Here is a 21,390-nt window from a genome sequence, read left to right on the forward strand (position 1 = left end):
GAATCAGAGCAAACCGGACGTCGCTCTCAGCCAATCGGCTTTTGCAAAGCGTCCTAAGCTGACGTCAGCCCGGTACCGATGAACAACCGGTAGCACCGAAGCCGAGCTGTATGCTTTCCCCGGTTTATTTGTAGCTTTGTCTGCTAATCCCCCTGTGTGAAACGTGCAGACATCATGCCTTTCGATGTCAGGAGGTGAGTACGGGGCTTTCTTTCACTTCGGTCCACATTGCGAAGGGGTCGGCGGCGGGTGCGGGTAGGTGGGTGGTTTGCAGTCTGCGAGTCTCTGGATGAATTAACGGGTCTCCTACTTATGAGCGAAGTTCAGACACTAGTGTTTCATGTTTGGTAATGAATGGGCCACATTGTTGTAAGAGAGAGGGGTGTAGGGTGTTTGTTGAGTCGGTGGGGGTGATGCTCAGGTATGAGAGTTTCTGCCTGCGCATGTGCAGATTTCCACATCCATCCTAATATGTGCAAAGGGCATGGTGAGCAGCACAGCTGTGTGTTTTACTAAACAAATGAGATGAGCGGGTTAGAAATCAAAGCTATGTCTCCCAATACACACAAACAGTGACAACCATGCAGTGAATAGTAGAGCTGACTAAAGGCAGTCCCTTTGATACTCTTTGAACCAGGCACAGAGTTAATAGTCACACCTACAAGTGTCAATAGAGCACACCCTAATCAAAGTAAAGGATGTTTACACATAGTTTGGCCAGTGACAGATCTGATGTCACGCTGTCACACCAGTGACAGTGAATAAAAAGCAATCTAAAGTAGCAGGGCTGCAACAATCAGGTCGTTTAATTTAGTTACCATCACGACTTCACCGAACCCAAGAATACTTTCAAATTAGGGGTGACCACACATGAGGAGATAGATAGATGTACAGCTGAAAAAACAAGGAGCCGGACAGGTAAACATAAAACTACCACGTATAGATAAAAAGTGTATATAGGATGCTGAAATTAAATAAACATGGTTTATACAGCAGGTTTTTATTATGTACATGAGGTAGTTAGATATTACAGTATATATAGTATGTATATTGATATTGTGTTAAAGGTCCAGCGTGTAAGATTTAGGAGTATCTATTGACAGGAATTGAATAGAATGTAATAATACGCATGTGATAAAGTAAATAAAGGGGCGGCACGGTGGTGCAGTGCTTAACACTGTCGCCTCACAGCAAGAAAGTTCGAAACCTCGGCTGGGGCCTTCCTCCCACAGTCCAAATAGACATGAAAATAATCCTGATTATATATAATTTAATTTAATCTCTTTAATCCCTTGTTTCAGCTTCTCCAATGAGAATTTGCTGCTTGTTTCATATCATTATAGATTTAATATTTTTGGGTTTCGTGCTGGTGGTTAGACCGAACGAGCTATTCGTTAGCAGTCATCTTGGTGACCACCAGTATTGAAAATGATCGACAGTCGTGTCACTAAATAACACATCTGAACTCCTCATGGTCGGTGACAGAATGACTTTAGCAACATACAGGATCTGATGTAAGCCTCGTTTGCGCCATGACAGTGTATGACCTCTGTCTTTCTGTGAAAGCCGGTGTGTCATTGGGTTACCGAGTGGTCATACGTTTCTTAGACATGTTGCCTTGATCATAGAAAACCTGACTTGCAACATGTAGAAATGGCTCGATTGACAAACTAACTGGCTGTATCGAGGTGTAGCCCATTCAGAAATACTAGGGTGGTTAGTCAGAACAGTGAGTGTGTTACAACAGAGGTTACCGTAGATTGCACCATGAGCCATGGTGGCGTGTATTCCCAGAACGCTGCGTTGTATTGTACCATGACATATGAGCCTCATCAGTTTGTCTATTAAATATTAAAGGATTCTTTTTTACATATTGTCAACAAATCCTGTGAAAAGACCCAAACCAACATTGTGTTTTCTTAGTATTATGCATCATTGTTTCCAACTGAAGACGTAAAGCTTTAAAAAACGTCTCACAAATATACAGTTTCATTGTTACAAGAGGCTCAGTGAGGACCGATAACATCACTTTAACAGGACAGTTTCAGCGTCGCATTAGATTTGTGTACATACATTGGACACTTGTTGCACTATCCGAATCAGTTGATTGTTGGTTTTCAACTTTATCACCTCAGACTTATCCTTTAAAATGAATCCTACTGCCTTAATATCAAAGTATCATAAATACTAGGCTATATTTTAGACTTACCGTCGAAAGAGAAGCCAGAAATTTTCTGTGATTTTCTTTTTTTTAAATTGGTTTTGGTACATTAATATTTTATTAAAGTATATTTCAAGTGATGATGATATATTTTAACAATGCTTTATCACATTTAAGTTTAATTAAACAAAAGTACATGGATGTCAGCCTATTTGTCATAAATTAAACACATTTTTATCTAGTGTAATGTAAATTATGCTGTACTTGGTGTGTTAAATCTACACCAAAAGTCTAATAATTTCACACACAGGGTAATTTAAATGTTACTTCACAAAAAAAGGTGATATATGCTTTATTACAGGATGTCCGCAGGGTATTAAAAAGCATTAAACGGTAGTAAATCAACATAGTGAAAATTAAGGCCCTTAAAAAATATTAAGAATGTCTGATTGTGAAGTATTATTTTTTTAAAGAATAGCACGTGAGTTTGTTTGTTAAAAGTTCATCAGAATTTATTACGTAGACTGCCGTAGCGACTTCTCCGTCACTATTTCCGTCATTTATTGTTCACGGAGGCCATTTATGAAATCAATGTATACCCGAGGAGTGGGGTGATGTTTATTGGTCATGTCTTTTTATTGGCAGATTGTCACACAGCCAGTGGTATTGTTTAAAGCCTGCGCGTGACCCACAGTTTGTAACGTTAAGTCAACACGTGAGAACTCCTCTGACACAGAGAGTCTCCTGTTGTTGCTACATGTGTGAAACAATGACTCTACTCTGGATTTTGTCCGGACATTATCGTGTAAAAACTCTCCCTCTCCTCCGGCACCGTGAGTTATCATGGTAACGTGAACGCGAGAAGAAGTTTGCGGTTAGTGTGACGGTACAAAATCACTGAATACTGAAAAGTTCAGTACATGGTTGACTGCTGGAGAAACAAAAGTTTGATTTCATCGACTAAAAAATTAAATTGAAAAGACAAAAAAAGAAAAGTGTGAATAGAACAGCTGTACTCCTGTAACACACTGCTGGTCAAGTATACTTGATGTCTTCATTAGAGAACATGGTGACGTGTGGAGTGGTGATGAACTTTTAGGCATTGTGTAATTTCTTTAGCAGATATCAAGTAGCGTAACTCAAAGTTGGATCTATCTACAGTGTTCAGTTGACTGACAACTCGATGGGAGAGCAGCCATTAATATCAAATTTCTGTGCTGCTAGTATGCCCAGTGCACCGCTCCAACTGAGTGCGTTGAGGTTTTATCAATTTCTAGAAGGTATTAAATTTAACCTCAGGATTCCTGCATAAACCCTGTATTATATCGTGAACTAACCTCAGGATTCCTGCATAAACCCTGTATTATATCGTGAACATACAACACAGCTGTAAAACCGGTTTATGGTACATCCATATCCAGGTTTCAGTCTGTCTCGGGGGACCAGTTAATTTATTAGAATTTAAATTTTTCATCTTTTAAAATCCAAATGTATTTATTTTTTATCACTACTATTTCATATAGTTAATATTCATATTGTTTTAAACATACATCCAGACTCAAACTGCAATGTTTCAAACAGGATGACTGCTTTTAAATACAAAAATAAATAAACAATATTTTGTTTGATTTTACTTTACTGAGTATTTTACTGAAATCGGTCAAACTGCTTTTGGTTGCCGAAACCAAAAATGTGGTTGCCACCTCATATTCATACTGACTGATCAAGATACTTGACAAGAAGCCAGATGACTACAACTGTGACTCTGCTGTGCCTTACATCAGACATTATTATTGGACTGATTTTAATCATTTCCTTTAACATCTGCACACAGGAACACTGAGGCCTACTTAGTGTTCCAGCTAAGTTAAAGACTAACCTGACGTTGTTGTTCATCACATCTCTTCTTATATTTTCCTTTATTGATACATGACAGAAAATGGCAATAACATGTAATGACTGAAACCGGCCTGTACCGACTTTCTGTGTGTTACATCAGTAATGTTGTTTCTGCACATATAAAGGTCAGCGCCTAATAATAAAGATCCCCTCATTCGGAATGACTGCGCAGCGTCTCTTCTGAATGCATGAACGAGTGAATAACAGAGAGGCTTTTATGCCCCGAGTCTAATTGACTTTCAGATTATGTCATTTATTGACACACGTAGGTTTGGTTTAGGTAAACCACATGATGTAGTGTGTTTGCTCCCGTGATGATTAGATCATGGTGACTTTACCACTTCAGTAAAAGATGCTCCGTATCGCTTAATCTTGATGGTGATGGGCGTTTGCCGTTTGATACTTGACGTACACTTCTGGCAGATGACTTACTTGAAAGCGACATTAAAATATCTTGTGATTATCATGTGTGAAAAGAAGAACCATAGTTCGCAGATACACGGCTTTACTCAGATATACAGAGAGTCATTATGACTCATGTGTACGATATATCGTTTATTTAGTAAGAGCCCTTCCTTGAAAAGCACTCAACAGAAAGATGCGGGTACACCATGTACTCACTAAACACAAAACCCCAGAGCCTCTGTTACAGAAGACTGAGCAGAGGGGTTGACCGTAATTCAGGAAAATTACAAAACATCAGCAATAGACCGAGAGGTGAACTCTTAAACGTCAACATTAATATTCATGAATACAAAGTGTTCAGAGCGGAGGAAATTAAGTGAAACTGGGTTCTTGTTTAGTCTAAAAATAAGTATAGAGAGTCTATCAAAAATGTTGTAGTTAAAATTTAAACGTGCACATTTTAAATCATGTATTACAATGCTTTAAAGAAGACAACATTAATGTTTTATTAAAGTATATTTCAACTCATGATGATATGTTTTAATCACGCTTTATCACATTTAGGTTTAATTAAACGCAAGTACATGGATGTCAGCCTATTTGTCATAAATTAAACACACATTTTTAACTGGTGTCATATAAATTATGCTGTACTTGATGTGTTAAATCGCCGCCAAAGTAATAATTTAATTTGTAAACAAGAACAACACACAGGGTGGTTTAGTAGGATGTTACTTCACAGTAAACAGTATATAGATACAGGTGAGTTATATATATTTTTCATATATATTGTTTGCGGTGCAACAAACATGACATAAGTCAACACTTGTTTTAGTCTCAACCTCACATAGCACACACATCTGTGCTGATCTCTGTATTATTTGTTATGTTTGTATGTGTTATTTATTGAATTAAACCATTAGTAATTCTGTAATAGATTAATTTATGAATTTATGTTTGCTTCTCACAATGAGGTGTAACTGTCAGTATTGACAGCTTGTGCAAGAGTGCTAGTGTGCCAGGTCTGCCTGACTGTAACACAGCGTTTGGTCTGCCACGACTCCAGTCTGCCAGTGGGTTCAGAAGATCATCTGCCATTTTATATAACACGATATTACAATTCAGTCAGTACCGTATTAAAGGAGAATAATCAGTCTATGGTCAGGGAATATGGTGGCATTTGTATACTAATGTAAATCTTATAAGATGTGCTGCGATGCCATCATACTCATTTATTCCACACTAAACTTTAAAGTGTAAATCACACCACGTGTCTGTGCGTCCAGATATATCCAGACTGTCTGCTGTATCCGACTCTATTCACAGCCCACATGTAGCGTCAGATCGCGGCTCACGTGACATGTTGTTTCCACGCTCGTATTTGTTTTTAGCGGTGGCAAACTGACTTCTAAAAATACAGTGTTTGTGATACTACAAATTGAGAAGTGAGGATTTCTATAATTATTTATAACCCGGTCTTAGATGTCGACTTCAAAACCCCGTGCTATATGGACAGTTAGTTCTCGTAATGTATAGCTTCAAAGGTCAAGAGTGTATTTAAGTTTGTAAAAATGAATATAGTATGCTGTTAAAGACAAACACAAGTGTATTAAATTAGTTTGTTTTTGTGTGATATCTGTCTCATATGTCTGTCTGTTTATGTGCTATGAAAAATCTAAATTTCAAATTCAGCAGAATTTATGAGTACCACCTATTATGTCAGAATTAAAATTATATTATATTTGCTTTATATTTATTTCTACATTCATATTCATATTGTATCATATACTTATACTACTCAGCAGTCACACACATAGAGCCCTCCTACAGTATCATATAGTTGCATGTACAGTAAATATGTGACATTTCCTAAACATGTAAACTCCACAGTGACCACAGGCACGTGCTGGAGTTTTAAAAAACGAAAAACGAGTTCCCTCTTTAAAAAGTTACCGTAACAACGTGAGTCATGTATCATCTCCACTTTGAAATAAAGTAAAGTCTGAAAGCTGGAAAGCATGAAACTAGACGTTCGAGATTTTCACATGACAATGGTGTGTATCAGTGTGCTCCACCTGCCGTGTGTTCTCTGGTGGTCAGGTCAGGCTCTCTGGGTGGAGAGGACATGAGAGCTTGACATTCAGGAAGCGTTTCACCGTGCAAGTTTTTCTAAACCTGATACAAAACGACCCCACCCTGAGCTACACCACTCCACCCAGCTGCCCTATATATCCTGCCAGGTCAGCTATTAGCACATGATCTAATACTAATAGGACATGGGAACAGGAAGTTAGAGATGGATGTGGATCAAAGAGAGTGACAGACACGGAGGAGGAGGGGGGGCGGCCTGGATGAGGTGTTCAGAGTCCAGGGAAGAAAACAAAGGAGTGAAAGCCAGAGCTGAGGCAAAACAAGAGAACCGACAGGGTCGGTGCTGGACAGGAAGCCCTCCCTGCTACTTCCTCCCCCACCCTGCATTGCATCAGCTGTAATTATTTCACTGGCAGCTCTCAGTGGAAGAAAATGTGAGCAGATGTGAGTGTTTTTGGAAGAGAGAGTGAAGTGTGAGATGAGAAGAGGGAGTAGGTGGGGTTAAGGACAGTCAGCGATGGAAGTTTGGGGTCGAAAAATGTTTCACTGCCCAAAAAGGACATGCGCAAGAACTCATGAATCTAAATAGTTTTGGTGTTGAGCAGCAGCAGCAGAAGCACCCCCCCTTCTTCTTCTTCTTCTTCTCCTTCTCGGCTCAAATAGGCAACAACACAAGAGTATTTCACATGATTTACTGATTTGCACACGGTCTGTTTGTTTTTTCTCAAAATATTCAAGTTGTTAAGCAAAAGCTGGAGATTTAGATCAGAATAAATCAGCAGTCTGGGTCAAGTCAAACTGAATCCTACCCTGCTGGCATCAGAGTAACTGTGCTGGTTACTTCCACTTAACTACCAAGAGGATCAAACTGTATCATTTGAAGCTGGTTCCTGTTTCCTTGTGTCTCTTTTCATTGGTGTGTGTGTGTGTGTTTATGTTGGCTTTGTGTTTTCTTGTGTCTTATGTCAGAGAGTGTCAGAGACCTTTTGTTGAAGTCAGGTCAGAATTAGAGAGCACACATTGAACGGAAGAGGTGTAACCCTGTAAAAAGTGTGTGTGTGTGTGTGTGTGTGTGTGTGTGTGTGTGTGTGTGTGTGTGTGTGTGTGTGTGTGTGTGTGTGTGTTGCGGCTGGCTGTCTGGACCTGTAATGTGTAATGGCGTTGGTCCAGAGCTAACATTCCAGCACTCTTCTGTAATATTGCACAGTCTTATGGGTACAGAATGTGCTTCTTTTCTCAGCACGTAGTGTTTACATTTTCTTTTTTTTCTTTCTCACCCCACTTTCCTCATTTTTTCTTTTTTTTTTCTTTTCTTCTTTTCCAGATTCGATATCTACAGGAAAGTGCCAAAAGATCTCACCCAGCCCACATACACAGGAGCTTTCAGTGAGTAGTCCTTAAAGCACGACAACAAGCTCGAACTATGAGCTTCTATTTTTGGTTGTTCTTTCTTCTTCTTTTTTTTATCTGGTCATCTTGTTTAATCAAGATCTAGTTGTCCAGTTGTTGATATATGCATACGTCAATCCTGAATGTTGCTTCTATAAATGACGCTCATGCGTCACTATTTACATTTTTGTCCTTAAGTAGTGAATTAAAATAAATGCCTGAGGGTTTAATGTCAAAATCAGAAATACTTCATTAATCCCCGCGGGGAAATTGTTTATGTGTGAAAATGTATAGAAAAATAAAATATATAGAATTACAGCTGGTACATTCAGCCACAAACTTGCATGTTAATAAGTATAACATATGAAACTATATATATATATATATACCTGTAGATGGTTAACTTAGCTGAAAACTGTTGGACACAGCTGTAACTTAACAGCATCAACTCAATAGTTGACTCCAAACTTAATAATAGAAATGACTGGTTGTAATAAACCGTGTCAATTAATTGGCTTTATTGGTGTGGATGCTCAGATTGATGACTGTTTCCAATCAGGTTAAATTTGGGCTAAACTCAGCTAACTTGCTATTGGCTGTAGCGTCACATTAAAACCACAGCTTGTCATTTTTTAGACGTTGTTTTTGTTTTGTCGATTAAACAAAATCATATATTGTGTTAATTGGTGAACTTTAGAGGAGCTGCTTAGATGATTTTATCTTTACTACTTTTGACATGAGAGTGCTAAATCTGAGAGTGAATGTACCCAAGATGTCAAATTATTTGTTTAGATGTTTCTGTTAACCCTTTTAATAATGAACATTTGATGATTTAGTTATGGTAACATTTTGCTTTGATTCCTCTGTATTGTTGTTGTGTGATGGGAAAAGTGACATGTTTTTTTTTTTTGTTTGTTTGCATTCATTTCAACTGTCTACACTTAACTTAAGAGGTAGTATTTAGCATACCTGCAGAGGTTTACATGCAGACTTTTCATTAGAAGGTAAATGGAAAGTGGTACCAGGCACTTCTTAGGGCGGTGGATGTATCGAGCAATAGTTTAGGAAGAGGAGGAGGAGTTGACAGCTGTTATTCATGTACCTGCCTGTCCCAGCACCGAGGTACGTCCTGATAGAGTCATTCAGCACGGGGCCGTACCTGTTTTAACACAGCTAGTATGGTAAGAATGTTAATGATCATGTTCCTTCATAGCCACAGGCACCTGAGAAGTCATCGGTGGTAATCTAAATGTTTTTCCTGTCAGGTCATGAGTTGTTTTCTGCCAGTCACCAAAAAAATCATTGTGCAATCAGGGATTGTGTTGATTATTCACTGTTTGATTGATGACAAAGCACTCGATGACACATTTTTGACTCCGCATATATTGTCTAGTCTCGCTTATTCATTGGTCAGCTGATGATACGGAGCACGGTAAAGCAGAATGTCAACTCCAAATCATCAAACTGATGACACGCAGCGTGAGCGGTGCCGTCACTCGGCAGTGAACAGATTTAGACAGATTTGAAACACTTTCCTGGATGACAGCGAGGAACTTGCTAAAGATATACGCACAGTTTCCACCCATGAGGAAATGGATGGAAGTTCTTCCTGTTCACAATCAACACCCTTCCTGTCGCCATCCACTGTCTGGGAGGGTGAGTGAGGGCATTGCGTTGGATATTAGACAACTGTTATTGCTTTACCCATGGCAGGTCAACCCACATTTCAGCTTGTGCGGTTCAGAGGGAACCAGAAACAGACGCCCCCCCCCCTTTTTTACAAAAGGCCAAATGTTTGACCCTGTGCTGCTTTTGTTATTCTGTTTTAGTCCCACATTCCTTTGAGTTCAATTTTCTTTTTAGGTTTTTCTACTGTGAAGAGTACCTCTGTCTTAGGCCTCGGTGGTCTCTGGAGCTTTGGACATAATATATCAACCCGTTGTTTGATTTTTACGTCAAAATATTTGTTTGTCCCAACTGTGCCGATCGAAAAAATTCCTGAGGAAAAATCATTTTTGTATGCGGTCTGTGTGGAAAATGAGCCACGTGCTGTCCAAAAATAAATAGAACATCTGATTGCGAAAAAAAAAAGCAGGACTAGTTTCGGATGTCACCGTCTGATTCACGGTGTTATTGTAGTTCTTTGTGTCACTGCTATGAAGACAGAGAGAGGGGGGGGGGCTTCCTCTCTGTTAGAATGAAGCAACTTTTGAGCCCATTTCATCCCTTTTGTGGGCACTGGGAAGGATGAGCTAGAGTTTAAATAAAAACCACTCCTGTGAAGTATTGTAAATCATTTTGGTGTCAGTTTTTCCACTGCGGAGCTGTTGAGGTTTAAATCAGTGGCAGCCCATTACTCTGATCTTTAGTAATCCCGTTCCAGTGTTGCGCCCTTTGAAGACCGGGAAGTATTACTGTACAAGTCTTTTGATGAACCTGAATTGGCGACCTATGTGTCATAGCGACACTCCCTATTGTTTGTTGGTTAAACATTACCTTATGTAAAGCCTCCACCGACCGCAGGTTTGCCAACCACGAGGTCATGTGACTGTGATCCTAGGACACAGTTGCCACGTAAACATGCCTCACCTGCTGAGCGAGAGCTTTCTGACCCGGCCTCTCGCCATACCAGATAGACCACAGTTGCGCAGACACAGATCAGTTCCTTCCATATTTATCTGAGTAAACACCTGATGACATTTAATATGACGCTTTGGCTGATTAGTTTTACACATAAAATGAGGCAGCCTGGCCACTTCTCCTTTTAAGACTCAAACTGAGTGAGATTACTTATATTTTTTTAAGGTTAATGCTCCTAATTTGGTTTCTGTCTCTGTGTTTGTAGAAGCCATGTTTGGTTTGGGTCACTGTCAGTGTGTGAGTTTGTCTAAGGAAACCTAGAATGAGCTGTTTGGATGATTTGCATAGCATGAGCTCACCTTTTTTCAAAGCACATATGCTGTAATGGTTGCCTGTTGTGCTGGTATTTAATGAGTAATTAGTGAAGCAGGGACTTTGAAAACCTGCGTAATGGGCAGGCTTCACATCATCGGTTAAACAGCTATTTAGGGAAAATTTTTATGGCCGCTGTGATTTCATTTAATGTCAGTATCTTAGGTCAGCCATTCCTAAAGGATCCGGAACAGTCTGGCTCATTTGGTTTTTCATCATCCCTTGAAACGCTGGTGTAATCTGAGATTTAATTTGACAAACGTAAGATCAACAGTGGCTTAAGTTTTATACAAAGTAGTCATTCTAACATGTTCTCTCTCCTCCTCTTTCCACAGTTTCCATTCTGTGCTGTGTCTTCATACTCTTCCTCTTCCTGTCTGAGCTGACGGGATTCATAGCCACTGAAATGTAGGTATCACAGCTTCAAATCTCCGAGTAACCAACGTGTGTCTTGTAATATCCTGTAGCTGAAACGCACTATAATCTATAGGGCCGTTCCTTTTTTGCCACACAGGCACAGGACCTTCTGTCTGAAACATACGAGACAGGGGAACTTAATCATGAATGTCAATTTCCTCCGTTATGATTGTGTTCTGCTTTGTTCATGTTGTAACCAATGAACAGACTTCTTTTTTTTTTTTTTATACAGGAAATTAGCTTTGTGCATGCGTCAACGGCTTGTAATAAGGGATGACTTGGGGTTGGGGATGTGACAAGAAGGAAATTACAATGACAGAGATACACAAAGGCACTTTCCTTTCAATTTGGGAAGAAGATGAATCCTCAGCTGTTAAAACGGCATATGAGGGACATGTGGGAGGAGAACACCGACTGTCTTTGACTTTCTTTTCGTTTTAGTTTCAGCTCGTCTAACCTTCTCTTTCTCTGTTCTGTCCATCGCAGCGTAAATGAACTATATGTGGATGATCCTGATAAAGACAGTGGTGGGAAGATAGAAGTGAGTTTAAACATCAGTTTGCCAAACTTACACTGTGATTGTGAGTATATACATAATATATACATATATATACATATATACACATCTCTTTGAGTTACACCTTCTGTTTCTATGTTTTCTTTTTGACATTGTTTATGGCCTCCTTTCCTTTTTTTTATTACACTTGGTTCCCCCTCAGGTGATATCATAATTCACTTAATCATCTAACACAGCATATTGGCAAAAGATGAATGATGCGGTAGATAAAGAAGCAGACTTAAAACTTGATAATGGTTTGTTTACCCGGCTATGTCGTGGCATTCCCCTAGATAACCCAAGATTTAAGGCCAGCCTCCCGACCCGTATCGCCTCCATTTGATCTCATGTTGCCACACACCCGTGATCCGAGTCTGACATGAAGTTGCCTCTGTTGGCCCGTTGCCTCCGGTGGCTCAGTTGCTGCGCTTCAGCGTCACAGAGAAGTGGGCAGGCCCGGGTTGAAGCTTGCCAGAACAGAGAGCAGTCACTGGTTATTTGCTCCTCATGACTCCCGTCAGAAACTATGCCACAGTGACAAATCACACACACACACACACACACACTGGTGAGGCTCGGGCAGCACAGAAAACACACATTCACTGGATCCCAACGATATCCAAAAATGGCAAAGCTAATAAACGCTTGTGTGAAAAATGAAGCCCAGATTTGTGTGATTGAGGCTTTGGCATGCGGACGCGCAGCTGTCGGCCATGTGTTCGGAGCTCACTCATGCCATGCCTAAACAAAGGCCGTTTCCAATTAAAGCTCTTGATGCTTGCATGTATGGTGGTTTTGTTTATTTGCAGATTTATTTTTTTTTGCACAAAAATGTGGGGCCCTCTTAAATACCAGCTCGAACACGTTGGTCTAACAACACTGCAGCTGCATGTAATGAGCAGAAATGTTCCTCAGCCATTCTCCCAGCGAGTTAATATTGTACACCAGTTTATTTTCCAAACAGGTTGTCATCCATTACAGATTTACTTGGAGGGGTAAATCATTTCATCATGGAGAAGCTGGCATGTCCATCTTTTTTTTTTTCCCCTTTTCACTATTGATCTGCTTTGCTCTGCTGTGCTGTTCCGGAGTTAAACAGAATCTCCCTTCACTGACCTTTACGCGTTGCCAGGTCTTAATTTGTGACTTCATGGAAAAGCATAACTGCGTGTAATAACCTTATAATAATTTCCCCTCCGCCACCCACTCCTGAGCCACTTCACATGAGCACACTTCCAGGCCTAAATGTCTTAAAAAGGAGAACCGAGCAGCTGAGACGCGCTCACAGTGGTCGGACTTTACTTATATTTGTGCACTGTATTTTGAGATCTGGATAAAGGGGCCGAGGAGGGGCGAGGGGTTGAACTTGTCTTGAATGTCAAAGGTCAGACAGACGGCATGTAGAAGTTTTAGCACAGATCCGGCAGATATCTCTCTCTCTCTCTGCACTGCTGGCCAACGTGCATCACAGGCAGGCTCTGAAAATAGGCCACTGCCAGTGTGCCAACACATGGCGGCCCACAGAAGGGGAGTCGGTGTATACTAGATGGAAAAACACAGACTGAGAGGCCAACGGGGCAGGATAGGTGGTCTGTTTGGACTTTGTGTGTTTACTCTGTGGGTCACACTCTGCAGTGATTCCTTTTTTTTTCCTTTCCACTGTTAATAATAAAAAGCTTGATTAGTTATTTAACTGTCCCAAAACGATAAAGCCGCAGCGAACGACTGATTAAGTGTTTCATTTTGTGGCTACAAGCCCCAAAATAAAGATCGAGATTATCCCACAAAACAGAGAAAAAAAAGCAAATTCTTGGTTTAGAGCAATTCTGAATAAACGATTAATCATTAATCAAAGGAAAGAAAAATCAAACATTCTTCAGGTTCCTGCTTCTCAGTTGTTAGGATTTGCTGCCCTGTGTGTGTTATATCACTGTGAATTTGAATGTGTTTGCATTATTTGTGTCATCTTTTGGATTAGTAGTCACTAAAGCTAATCAATGAATCAAAAAATATTCATAAATTGTAAATCATCATGAAAAAATCCTGAAAAAAATGTTAGTTCCTGTCCTAGGTTGGTGTTTTTTTTTACTTAAAATGATTTAAGAGATGAATTAACCTTTAAAGTTAATAACCAGCAGAATAATATTTTGGTTTATGATCTTCCTTCTTTGCCGTATCTTTAAATCCGCTCCGGTGTGTCCTCCTTGTGTTTTTCAGTGGTGGGTTTGGACATCCAGGATGAGATGGGTCGCCACGAGGTCGGTCACATAGACAACTCGATGAAGATTCCCCTCAACCAGGGTGACGGGTGTCGCTTTGAGGGCGAGTTCACCATCAACAAAGTAAGCCCTCATCACACAGTAGAGTGGAGAAAAAGAACGGACCCACCCACACGGCATGAATTACCTGTTTTATGTGGCTAATCCCACTTTGGATAAAGCCAAAAGTCTGCTTCCAGTAATTACATCATGATGGATCGGCTAAGAGGCCTGATACTTTGTGGGACTATGTGTTGTTTATTTGTCTCAGGCTCAAGTTAAACAGAGGGCGAGAGACGCTGCCTGAGACCAACTACGGCGACCCGATTTCCCCCTCCTGTCTAAAATGAGTTATGTTAAATAGAAGAGCGCTGGGATCGGCTTCAGTTACGTCTGACAGTATAGTCTGGGCCCTGTGAAGGCCTGTTTTGTCCTGCCACCAACTTGTACGTCACACTTTCCATTTAAAATGATTAACCCAGAGGTTGTACGCTTAACGCTCCTGCGTTGTGGAATATTTCGAAAATATGTGGAACGTGTTAAAGTGGGTAGATCTTTCTTCCGGAGTCGAGGACCATTTAAGTTTCCGACGATCTGTGTGTGTGTATTCACACTCATTCATTGGTCACTCAGTCATTAGTTAACTAAATGTGCTGCAGGTGCTTGGAGGGGTTACTGACACAAACTTACCCAGCTGTGTGTGTGTGTGTTTATGTCTTAAAAGGTACCAGGAAACTTCCATGTGTCGACACACAGTGCTACAGCGCAGCCCCAAAGCCCTGACATGACCCACACCATCCACAAGCTGGCCTTTGGAGAGAAGCTACAGGTCACTAAAAATCCACTTTGAAAGAAAAAGAAAATGTGCACAGATAGTATCGGCAGTGTGGACGCTAACGCCCACGTCTTGACCTCTCTTTTTGTCACGCAGGTACAAAAGGTACAAGGAGCCTTCAACGCGTTAGGAGGGGCTGACAGGCTGGCGTCTAATCGTACGTATGCACGCGGCACATTTACTCATCGTAGCCGCTATGTGACATTTATGTGAGGCTGCTTCCTGACACAGAGTGATGGAAATGAAGTGAGACTCCTAGCGGATTGCTATTGCATGCAAACGAAGTGGAAACATGATTCACTGCAGCTGACACTGCACCTCAGATGGAAACTCTCCAGCTGGTTGCGTCATTAACAAAACTACCTCCATTTTTGGACACTGAAGACAGATGTTTTTTTTTTTTTCTTTATTAAAATAACTGTTTCTCTCTCTTTGCAGCTCTCGCCTCACATGACTACATACTGAAGATTGTTCCAACAGTGTACGAAGACCTATCAGGCAGACAGAGGTTCTCCTACCAGTACACGGTAGCCAACAAGGTGCTGCTATTATCCGTCTTTCCCCGTTCGATCGTACCTCTGTGTCATATGTTGTTTTTGCACTTGTTGTGGAAGCGGCACGACATATGGCCGGAGCATGTATTGCCGCGTTAACTTGTGCACTGACCGGAAGTGAAAGCTCACCCCTGGTGACTGGAAACGCTCCCTTAGATGTCAACAAACCATAAACACATTTCTCAGAACTGAGTTGACTGACAGCTGGTTTTGGAGTTTGGAGTAATAACAATGCAGGTCAGCTGTGAATGGAGCAGGATGAGGGCCTGTGTGAAATATTCCAAAAAAACTCATTGCCAAAGCACAAATACAGGTCCAGCTGAGTGCAATTTTTCCAAGTTAAATTCATTAATACTGTCACGTTTATACTTTAGGTGATGGATTTTTTTTTTTTGCAGAAATGTGATTTATATAAACTCATTGATATCCGTGTCATCACACAATGATTCACAACACACTGTAATCTCCACACGCCTATTTTATCACTTTTATTGAGCCAAGATTCATTTGAAATGAATCATTCATGACTTTTGAGTGACTTTATCTGAAACCAATCCTGTAATGACTCACAAACGCCACTGTCACCACAAGGACTGAGATTGAAATCACAGATTGCTCTGAATTAGTTTCTACAACAATTGAACTCACTGTTGATTAAATCGATTTCTCTCACCAAGCCAAGGTCTAAAACTCCTAACACGTTTGTAACATGGTGTCTCTTTTTTCCCCACACACACACACACACACACACACAGGAATATGTTGCATACAGCCACACGGGAAGGATCATCCCGGCCATCTGGTTCCGATACGACCTCAGTCCAATCACAGTCAAGTACACAGAGAGGAGACAGCCCTTCTACCGCTTCATCACATCGGTGAGTAACTTGTACTCTGCACTTGTGCCAGAACCAACATTCTTTGGCAGAGAGTCTTTTAAAAAAAAAAACAAGAGACTTAAAATAAAGTCAATTTTAGTCGTTATAAAGGTCTTAAATACGGTGTAAATTGTGATTTTTAGGTTTTAACCTACAATAACTGATTTTTTGGGATCTTTTGAGCCACTTGGAAACAAACTTCAAACACAGGTCTGACGTCATTATCACCATTTTAAGTTAATATTTGTTTGTTAACTTGTCAGCAAGTTAGACGTGTATTTACGCATCCAGCACAAACAGAGTAACATTAGCATTCATTTGGAATTTGGTGTTTGAGTCCACCTGACGAACTTAAGTCCAATATTTACTCATTTTTAGCTCCGGTTTGGTCTCTGCCAACCTTTTCTTTTTCCCTATTTACACTGGAAAAAATTAGTCTCACATGAAAGTCATTGGTAATTATCCAATTCTGCCGTTCCCGTCAGCTCTACCGAGCTATTTAGGATCTTTCAGGTCATTTTTTTAATATATATTATTCTTTTGGTACATTATTATCAACCCTGTTTTCACCAGGCAGCACTTTTCTGTAAAAAAAGGCTTTGAAAAATCCCCTGTGCACTATAGCTGTCCAACAACAAAAAGCAGACAGACAAAGTTATAGGCTAGCTGGTGAACACAGAGAAGCATGAAGCGGAGTTGGAGGAGACCAAAACAGAGCAAAAATTGAACTTTTGTCAGAGGGTGGAAACACCCAGGTCAATCTGAACACTGCTCAATGTGATAAAACCAAACTGTTATCTTTCATGTCCGCCATAAGACATTTATAAGCTGATAAAAATTCAGTGTTGTGTGTTTACAGCTTGTTTTTCTGCTCCCATGTTGTTGTCAGTTAATCCAAGTACTACTTTTTGAGTAGAAAACGGAGCACAGTGTGTCTCTCTGAAATACTTTTCACCTTTTACTTTAATAATTTTAGGTTTCTTCTTTTTCCTTTCTTGGTTTTAGAAGCCTTGAAATGTTGGGATATTTCTTTCTGAGAGAAGATTGATACCTATATGATAAATATGAAGCTTCAGCCAGCAGTGTAGCATAGAGACTGGAAACGGGAAGAAACAGCTGCCATAGCTGTGTCCAGACACCCACCAGCACCTCTAAAAGCTATCTCTAAATCTTTTCTTTTTGTTTCTCTAACCTGGATAAAAAAGCTATTTGTTTCACTTCCTGAATTCCTTTCATCATCCACTGCCTCCTCTCTCCACCTGACATGTCCGCTGAGGAATTTTTGGCTCAGCCCGATCCACCTCATCAGGAAAGTTTCCTGCTGACTGATAATGCGGTCAGGATTAAATTGGCTGCTTGGCTGATGAGCTACCCCGTTATTTGTCTTTTTGTGTTGTTTAGGTTCATCATGACTTTAGGCACGGGTAGGATATGACTGTGCTTTATAGTGTGATGGTGACTCACGGCTCAAGATTGTGAGTCAAGCTGCAGCACGGATCTCTGCTGGTTTCCAGCACATTCTGAGATGTTGGCGTAATGTGGAGTTATGATTGAACGCGAATAAAAAAAAACAGCAGATAATGTTGATTTTTAATAGTGGGGCTGATTTGTGATTTGTTTGCTCGTAGATCTGTGCCATCGTCGGTGGGACGTTCACGGTCGCAGGAATCATCGATTCCTGTATATTCACCGCTTCAGAAGCCTGGAAGAAGATCCAGATAGGAAAAATGTCATGAGTCCTGCTCCCCCACCCCTCCTCGCATCTTATTTATAAGTGCTAGCCTGTTAGCTAAATCCAACCCTAGCCCGAACCGACTTCCTTTTTTGAGATTGTATCACAGTGACCAATGAAGCGGCTCCGGGCACCTGATCTAACTACCAGGCTACAGCACTACGTCTCAGTTACTTAAGGCCCCCTTCAGGCTCCGTGTGCTCTGGTGACGTGTGGACGCTGACTATCACATGTCCGCTTCCTGCGTCTTCGGTGTCAGGTGAGGAGATGGGTGCTCTTTTGTTACCGTGGGGATGAAGTTTAAGGTACTGAGTGTCAGGGTTCAGCTCGTGTGTGTGTATGTGTGTGTTTTGTTTTTTTTGAAGGCTACGTCTGATTTTGTTTTAGAATGAAGTAAAAAAAGAAATTGCTGATAATTGTGCTGATATTCATTTTCTTTTTTAAATTTGGTACCTCCACGTGTTCAATCATGGGGAACAGTAAATAACTGGATGATTTACAGAAATAGGCGTATGGTCTGATTGTTTAAATGAATTAAACCAGCGCCAAAGGGAATGATAATTTTAGGAGGAGTTCTGGGTTATGAGCCAGTGCTGTGTGTGGCGTAGACTGAGCTGAACTCTGAAGTATTTTGGTAATTCACACATCGGTTTCATTTCTATTATTCAAACTTTGTGCCTTTTTTATGTTTACTGTCCCACCATACAGGTCTATCATCATGTGTCCATCTGTCTCTCTCATGCATGTTAAAACTTACAGTACATTTTGTAGATTTACTTTTTTTTCAATACTGTGTTCATTTTTTTCATCTTTCAGTGCATTTATACCAAATATTTCATCAGAGCTGTTCTAGGGCCTAGCATTCAAATGATTGACAAGAATATAATGTCTTGTTTTGTTTATTTCTAAAGAAATGTTAATTTAGTTGATTTTTTTACACACTATGTGGCTTTTTTTACTTGTTGTACATTCTAAAGAACATTTTCTTGTGTGTGTGTGTAAGGAGAGGACTTGTAGGCCAAGATGTTTTTCCTCATTTTCTTTTTTTTTTTTTTACTGTTGTATAAAAGACCTCTCTGATCAAGGACAGTGATAATCACACAGGAGCCCACAGAACTGGTCTTTCTACTGTAAAGGTTATTCATTTCCTCTTCTGTCTCAGATTACTCTGTAATGCTATGCGTTCCTCAAGTAAAGGTACCATAGAAATCACTGTTGTTTGCGCCGTGTCTTCAGGGTTTTTTTATGAGCTGAATGTAATTCAGTCTACCTGTTACTGTCTACTGACTTTTATTTTTGGTTTTTAAATCTTTTCCTTTTATTAAAGATTTAATCTCAAAGGGAATACTCATCTGTTAAAATTAGGTTAAACTAAGAAGAAGATTTTTTTTTATATTTTTGGCCTAAAAAATCTGTTGATTTCACAAATCAAAGCTAAAGTAATCAAGTTCTTAAGGTTGCATAAGGAAGTGAGCCACTGGTTTAAAAGACAATTTCAGTTCAAAGGTGTGCACTTGAACTCTTTTTCACCTGAACTTGTTTACGTAAATTTCTCCAGGAAGCCGTATCAGCAAATATTTCAAAGGAGCCGAAAAGGGGAACTTTGCACTTCTTTGTAACTTCACCTGATATCTGGTGTCTGTCGTTTTGTGTGTTTTATGAAGGATGGACTTTGCACCCAGAAACCTGCTCGTTTCCCTCAGCTGGCAGCATGTGATGTAAGCATGTAAGAGGGTGTTAAGCAGCCACGGCTGTCATCATGCTTACGTCCAGCTCTGATAAGAGGTGCTTAGAGTGACTCACTCTTTTATTCGCCCTACATGATCCCTCTGTTTACTTCCGTCACTTATTCCTTGCTCGCTGTGTCGCGTATCCAAGCGTCTCCACCTCCACCACCAAATGACAAAGATCCACAAATATCTGCCCGTCAGCTTGATTGGTGTATTCCACGGACCATCACAGAGCTCATGGCTCTTGTCCGCTGTTCAACCTGTAATTTGTCACAACATGACAAATGCAGATTTGCTCTTAAAACATGTATTTAAGTGGAATAATGACAGCTCTGGCTTCGTATATAAATCAGAGAAAAGAATGAGAAGAAGATAAATGTCTTTATTTCTTCCCATATGAGTCATAATTTGTACAAATAAAAGAAGAATACTCTGTCTATATAAAAGATAAAAATATAAACGTATGAATAGAAAATACTTGTTTTTGTCATAATGCTGCCACCCAGTGGCTTATTAAAGGAACTCGAGTCACATACAGCTCAGTCTGTTTTGAGGCAGCAGCCCGAGAGGAGACAGGAAGGATTTTGAGATGATGCTCATAAGGATCTATAACCTGATCTTTATTAATACATTGTTGACTTGTTACACGTCAATACAGGGGTGTTACTAAGCCCTACACAACTTCCTCCACCCTCTCCGCTCTCTCGGGCTGCATCTTTGGTGAGATTACACATTGGAGGAGGCCAGGCACGGGGCATCGGGCGAGGAGAAGAAGTCACAGAAGCCATCCTCGGACAGATGCCCGTACTCGTTGTTGTAGAAGGTCTGTCCTGACAGCTGACTGAAGAAGTTGGGACGGTGCCTAGAGCTGCCGGCGCCGCCGCCACCGCCACCGTTTCGACCCAGGGAACCATGGGAGGCTGTCAGAGGCTCTGTGCTGCTGCTGCTGCTTATACGACTGTGGATAGAAGATAGAAAACATATATAAAAAATCCATAGTATGTCCTTATTGTCAACAAACAATGAACAAGTTTTGTCTGTGTAACCAAAGACTGATATATCCTATTCCATTGTAACCTTCAGCTGCACTGTTGTCCAAAAACTATTTAAAACACATTGATGAGCCACACCATTGTTGTGGCTGACATTTTCCTTCATTACAATAAACATGGACACTGTAGTTTATCTACAGTCCATCTCACACACACACCGTCCTGCTGCTATAAATATGAGGGCATCAAATCCACAGCTGAGAATAGTCCCTAACATAAACACCGACGTTCTGTTTCAGTGACTTTGTAAAACACCACGGTGCCCTGTGGGTTGCTGCGATATATAATTTAACCTTTAGTAAAAATTTTTTAAAAAGAACTCTATATTCATGACTCTTTTTTTTTTTAAGATTTAGATCTTCAGAGAGCCACAGGAGTCAGAAAGTATTGACACTTTACAGGTTATTTTTGATAATGACAAATATTACTAACCTCATTTTGACTGAAAGATAAAAAATCCTTCACTTTTACCCCTACTTGC

At 40.3% G+C, this 21,390-nt stretch overlaps 2 protein-coding genes across 2 annotated transcripts in view; one reads left to right on the top strand and one right to left on the bottom strand.

Moving 5' to 3' along the window:
- ergic1 (endoplasmic reticulum-golgi intermediate compartment 1) lies at positions 1 to 19,339 on the top strand. The gene is made up of 10 exons (XM_027279803.1): positions 1 to 194; positions 7,881 to 7,942; positions 11,233 to 11,305; positions 11,801 to 11,895; positions 14,088 to 14,212; positions 14,853 to 14,957; positions 15,060 to 15,120; positions 15,402 to 15,502; positions 16,273 to 16,395; positions 18,024 to 19,339. Exons 1-10 carry the CDS (start codon positions 175 to 177, stop codon positions 18,129 to 18,131), a joined length of 873 nt encoding a protein of 290 aa, XP_027135604.1. The 5' UTR covers positions 1 to 174; the 3' UTR covers positions 18,132 to 19,339.
- Positions 19,164 to 21,390, bottom strand: part of flt4 (fms related receptor tyrosine kinase 4) — a 42,105-nt gene continuing 39,878 nt past the window's right edge. Inside the window, exon 30 of the mRNA XM_027279798.1 lies at positions 19,164 to 20,815. Coding sequence (XP_027135599.1) covers positions 20,584 to 20,815 — 232 coding nt within the window. The 3' untranslated portion in view covers positions 19,164 to 20,583. The remainder of the gene's footprint in view (positions 20,816 to 21,390) is intronic.

This window comes from Larimichthys crocea, chromosome I (genome assembly GCF_000972845.2).
Source record: "Larimichthys crocea isolate SSNF chromosome I, L_crocea_2.0, whole genome shotgun sequence".
In the NCBI taxonomy this organism is placed as follows: Eukaryota; Metazoa; Chordata; class Actinopteri; family Sciaenidae; genus Larimichthys; species Larimichthys crocea.